This window comes from Catharus ustulatus, chromosome 8, assembly GCF_009819885.2.
Source record: "Catharus ustulatus isolate bCatUst1 chromosome 8, bCatUst1.pri.v2, whole genome shotgun sequence".
In the NCBI taxonomy this organism is placed as follows: domain Eukaryota; kingdom Metazoa; phylum Chordata; class Aves; order Passeriformes; family Turdidae; genus Catharus; species Catharus ustulatus.
Genome location: NC_046228.1, coordinates 33,797,855 through 33,802,869, shown reverse-complemented (window position 1 = coordinate 33,802,869; position 5,015 = coordinate 33,797,855). Strand labels below are relative to the sequence as shown.

Here is a 5,015-nt window from a genome sequence, read left to right as displayed (position 1 = left end):
AAGCACGGCACGGATGGGGAGAGCACTGCCAAGGAACTGGGAGCACTGCACCTTCCCAGTGCTCCTCATCCCCCTCCCAGTGCCCCTTCTTCTTCACTCCTGCTGAGGAACAAAACCCTGAACGAGGATGGGTTGCTCTTGCTGGCACAGGAAGAGAAGGAGAAATGTGACAGGAATATTCTTCATCATTCTGCCCAGGCTTTGTCAAACACCCCAGCTCCTGCACTTCGGGAAATAAAAAGCGGCTTATAAGAAGTGACTTTGATGTCAGTGAGCATGTTATAATGGCTCAGTCTTGCACTGAAAAACATTCTTCATACCCCACTGCTCTTTGCATCACCCAAAGCGTTCAGAGGCTGCTGCCCAGCGAGCTCCTGAGTTGTGTCTTCCTTGTCAATCTTATCAGCCCCTTGTTCAGTTGTAAAAACGTCAATAAAATGCATCGATTGGGCTTTGGCTCAGTGCCTCAGGACATGCAGGTCTCTTCCAAAGATAGTAAAAAAGCAATGTTTCTCCAAACCAAAGAGTTAAGAATTTCATGGTATCTATGTACATTTTTATTAGGGAAAGAGGAACAGTAAAATATCAATTACTGTGCCAGTGGGGCTTCAGTCTACTTCTGTTCTCTTCTTTCACTTGTAGCATCTCTTAGAACACTTGAAAAAAACAAAAACCAGAAAGTAATAGAATTTAAGTTGAACAAGAAGCAACCTGGCTGCAAGCTTGTGGCACTCCACTGCCTGAGTTCCAGTAAGAGAACTCAGCCCCTCTGCTGAGTAATCAGCCAGATCCCTGAGCAAAATCCTGAGCATCAGCTGTTAGCGTTTTTTCAATGGAACTGTAAGAAAAGCTGCTGGGCAGGGCCATGCTCCAGGCACACCCCTGGGATTTAATCTGTACAACTCTCTAAGCTCAACTCCTGTCTTTTCCTCCAATTCCTGGGTTTGACTCATTCATTTCTTGAGCGAATGACCCTGCACTGATCAGAGCATGTCTTGAGCATGCAGGATTTCCATGGATAAAAACACTGAAGAACACAACCGAAAGCTGACCACAAAGACCAGAGGGAAAGGATGTTCTATCAGAATTTTCTGTTCCTGTGATGATACTGCTGTCCCTGAGAGGGAACTGGGTAATCTGTATTTGTGCTCCTATGATCTTTCTCATGTCTGTCACGGCTGATTCCATCCCCAGTTTTCCCACTGTAGTGATGATTCTGGACATCTCTGAGTGTCCCTACTGGCCTTGAAAACACCACTGATGGTTATTAAGAAAGGAAAAGGCAAGTCACACCATTTCCAGGTTGGCAACCCGACTGTCCCTCGGTGCACCTCTTGTAGTGACAGCAGTCGGTGCCCATTCCTGGTGCGGTGCTTTCATTATTTTATCTCACACCATTCTCTCTATTTCATTCCCTTCCCACTTCCCTGCCTTTCCCGTGCCTCTCTTTTTAACCAGCACCGCCACCCCCTGGTCTCTCCTTGCAGCTCTTTCAGTCGTGGGGCAGCGACCACTGCAGGTGCAGCACTCGGAGAACATTTCACACCAGTCTCTCTCTATTCTATTCCCGTCACTCCTCCCAGCCTTTCCCGCTGCTCTTTCAGCACCTCCGCCGCCCTGACGCTCCCTCGGTGCAGCTCTTTTTGGTGACACTTTGGCAGCAGCCACTGCTGGTGCAGTATTTTCAGACTATTTTATACCATGCTCTGAGTTTCATTCCCTTCCCATTTCCCAGCCTTTCCCGTGACTCTTTTTAACCAGCACCGCCGCTCCGACGGTGGCTCGGCCCTGCTCCATCAGTGACAGCGGGCAGAGGAGAGCCGGCAGTGCAGCTTTTTATTCTGTTTCTTTGATTCTCTCGATGCCATTGCAGCAGCACCCAGCTGTCCCTCGGTGCAGCTCTGTCAGTGCCAAGGGGCTCTGGGCAGCTGAGCCAGGGCAGGGCAGGGCAAGACACAGCGCAGCGCTGGCGGGGGCGGCGTCCGGCGGGGCTCGGACTCTGCCACCCTTGGCACTGCAGGCACAGAAATGAATCCCAATTGTCGCCGATATCCAGCACCTGCTGTTTCTCCCCTCTTTTCCTGCATGCATTTCACAGTATTCCCTTTCCTCCCACAGAGCTGGAAAGCAAAATGCCCGCCTGCCCCATGCCCATCCCCGCCCCTTTCCACCGCTCCAACCTTGTCCCTCTTTCTCTCCCGTCACTTTGCACCACTTTCTCCTCCTCCTCTCCCTGCCAGCTCGCAGCAAAGACATTTCACCCCCTGGCACCAGCTGCCTCCTCTCACTTTGCGTCTTGCCCACTTTGAGCTACTGGAGCAGCCTGCCCAGGGAACCAGACCCACTGTGGGGCGGGGAACGCAGGAGTGAATTGTCACAGGGATGATTTGGTTATGCTAGACCTACCGAGGTGCCCCGTGCCAGCAAAACTGCCCTGTCCCTCTCCTCCTCACTCTAGGCAGGCAGGAGAACAGATTAGGAAAGGCTCCAGGGTCTCAATGAATGCAGTGAGAGATCTCTCACCCACCATGGGAATAAAAGGCCTGGATAGGAAAAAACAAATTTATTTACTACTCAAGAGTACAGCATAAGATAACGAGTCAGTGATTACTCTTCTTCATCCCACGACAGTCCAAAAGTCTCACCTTCAGGCCACTCAGTGATGATTTCCAAGAGCCCAGGGCCATTTGGATTTCCCATTCCAGCTTGCTGTGCAATGAGGGCAATCCCCTCACTCCGGCTAGCATGGCTGGCAGCATGGATTGCAGAGACTTTTCCTTTGAACAGCCAGCCCAGCGCTGGCACTGGGGATGAACAGGCACTGAGGTGACCCTGAGAGCAAGTGCAAGGCACAGGGTGCAGCTGAGAAAGGACAGCCCTGTGCCGGGCTCACAGGTGAAGCTGGGACTGCCCAGCGTGGAGAAGCTCCTTTCTCCAGCCCCTGTTACAGGGGAGCTCGGGCCTTGCTGCACAGATACGGCTGCGGATTGGAGCAGGGCACACTCCTGAATTTATGGTCAGCCAGGCACACACACTCGGAATTGCCAAGGACAGGAACCCTGCAAGGAGGAGCAGAGACAGCGCTGGTTCCCAGGGGAACACGTTGTGCCCCTGTCCCCCCATGCCCTGCCCGGCTCCCCGGCACTCACGAGGAGCTGAAGCTGCTGCCGTCCTCCCACTGCAGGTGCTCGCCCCGTCTGCGCAGCCCGAGCCAGTAATCGACGTTCCCGCGGAGGCGGAAGAACAAATCCTGCCAAGGAGAGAGCAGTGGGAGCTGCCCCGGCCCCTCGGGGGGACACGGCCCCGGGGCTCCTTCCCTGCAAGGCCCCGGCACAGGGCTGCAGCCCCAGCCCCAGCAGCACCGAGCCCGGCCCAGGAGCACCCCCAGGCTCCCCTCAGCCACCCCACAGCGCCCGCAGCCCCTCACTCACCATTTCCTCATCCTTCAGAATGGCCAGGGAGGCCCCGAACTCGGAGCACCGCTCCTGACCCTGATCCCAGGTGCCCTGATCCCTTGAGAAGTAGTAGCAGAATCCATTGTACCCAACCCAGCCATGGGGACAGCCCAGAACCAAGAGCGGAGTCGCAGGTGGAACTGGAACCTGTGGTGCTGCAGGGGAAGAGGAGAAGGTCTGAGGATTGCCCTGTGCAGGGAGCAGGGACCCCGCTGTGCCCCGAGGGGCTGGGCCCGGGCTGCTGCCCCTCCCTTACCTGACTGCACAGCCAAGGCCACCGCCAACGCCAGCAGCAGCGACAGGAGCAGGATCAGCACCAAGATGTGCACGGGATGGCAGTTGAAGCCCTTGCCTGGAGCAGGAAAGAGCTGCTGGCTGCCAGAAGCACAGGCGGCCCTCGAAGCTGCTCCCCCAGTGCCCGGGGAGCACAGGAGGGAGCTCTCAGCCTGTTTGCTCCTCCCTCAGCTGGCAGCCAGAGAGCCAAGAGCCTGGACACCGGCAGGGACACAGCTGTGGGGACAGCCAGGGACACCGCGCTGGGGACAGGCTGCAGCAGGAGAGCTGCACAGCCTTGGGGGCAGCTGCGGCTGCCGCTTCCAGCCACGGATGGGGCCGAGCGGAGCACGAGGCCTCTTGCACACATCGGGAAACAGCCACACACCTGCCAGCCCTGTCCTTGCCAGCTGACACTGTCCCCTCCCTAGAGGCCACAGCCGTGGCCCTGCACTCACCCGGCAATCTTCTGAGGATGCTTCTGTGTCCATGGCCGCTTGCTGATGTGCCCTGGGGACCCAGGGGCTCCCTCACACTGCCATCACTGCTGCTGATTCCATTGTCCACATCTTCACTCACTGCACGCTCACAAGTAGTGTTCCCCTGCTTATCACAAGTGGTTTCTTGTGCCCCTGGCAAGTGTGTCAGCCCGGCTGCTGGTCCCTCCTGGAGGTGTGGCAGCTCCTTCACAGTCCCATGAATTGAGCAGTATTCACACTCCTCCAGCTAGAATTCCATTGCTTGGAACAATCAGTCCCATGCACCCGACATCGCAGGAGTGTTGGATAATCCTTTGGGACATCGGCCATGGAAACAGCCTTACGCCCATGGAATGGCCCGTTGGAAGGGACATGATGACAGGTCCCGGCTGGTCCCGGCCCTGCGGGACACCGAGGCTCAGGAAGGCGCTGCCAGCTCAGTCCCGCGCTGTCCCCGCTGCCCGGACGCTGCGGCAGCACCTGCGGACACAAGCGCAGCCTGCGGGAGCTCTCCGGTGCCCGCAGCCCCGGCCCCTCGGGCTCTGCAGCCGCTGCAGCCCAGCTCCGTGCCGGGACAGGCGCTGACACCGCCTGGGAGCTGCCGCATGCGGGGACAGGACAGCTGCGCCTCGGAGTCCGCCTGCCCAGGAGAAAGAAGCAGCAGCCCCGGGCTGCTCAGCATTGTCCCCGGCATTCCCTGCCCCGCCGCCTCGGAGCCCGGCGACACCGAGAGAGAGAAGCGCTCAGGTCCAGCCCGGACAGAGGCCGCGGACGGCGCCGGCACAAGTGAAGAAAGAACGGGGGAAGA

The 5,015-nt window shown here is 57.3% G+C and overlaps 1 protein-coding gene across 1 annotated transcript; it reads right to left on the bottom strand.

The window, feature by feature from the left end:
• Positions 1–2,613: 2,613 nt before the first annotated feature.
• Positions 2,614–4,557, bottom strand: LOC116999767 (C-type lectin domain family 2 member H-like). The gene is made up of 6 exons (XM_033066742.2): positions 4,552–4,557; positions 4,187–4,454; positions 3,712–3,807; positions 3,432–3,610; positions 3,150–3,250; positions 2,614–3,059 (listed from the first exon to the last, which is right to left on the bottom strand). Exons 1-6 carry the CDS (start codon positions 4,555–4,557, stop codon positions 2,945–2,947), a joined length of 765 nt encoding a protein of 254 aa, XP_032922633.1. The 3' UTR covers positions 2,614–2,944.
• Between the last annotated feature and the right edge of the window lie 458 nt (positions 4,558–5,015).

Bases quoted from the DNA above. Each gene is read 5' to 3' on its own strand.
- LOC116999767 (XM_033066742.2), bottom strand. The intron at 3,611-3,711 runs GTAAGGGAGGGG...CTTCCCCTGCAG, and splicing joins GGCCTTGGCTGTGCAGTCAG to CACCACAGGTTCCAGTTCCA. The intron at 3,251-3,431 runs GTGAGTGAGGGG...TCTCCTTGGCAG, and splicing joins TTCTGAAGGATGAGGAAATG to GATTTGTTCTTCCGCCTCCG.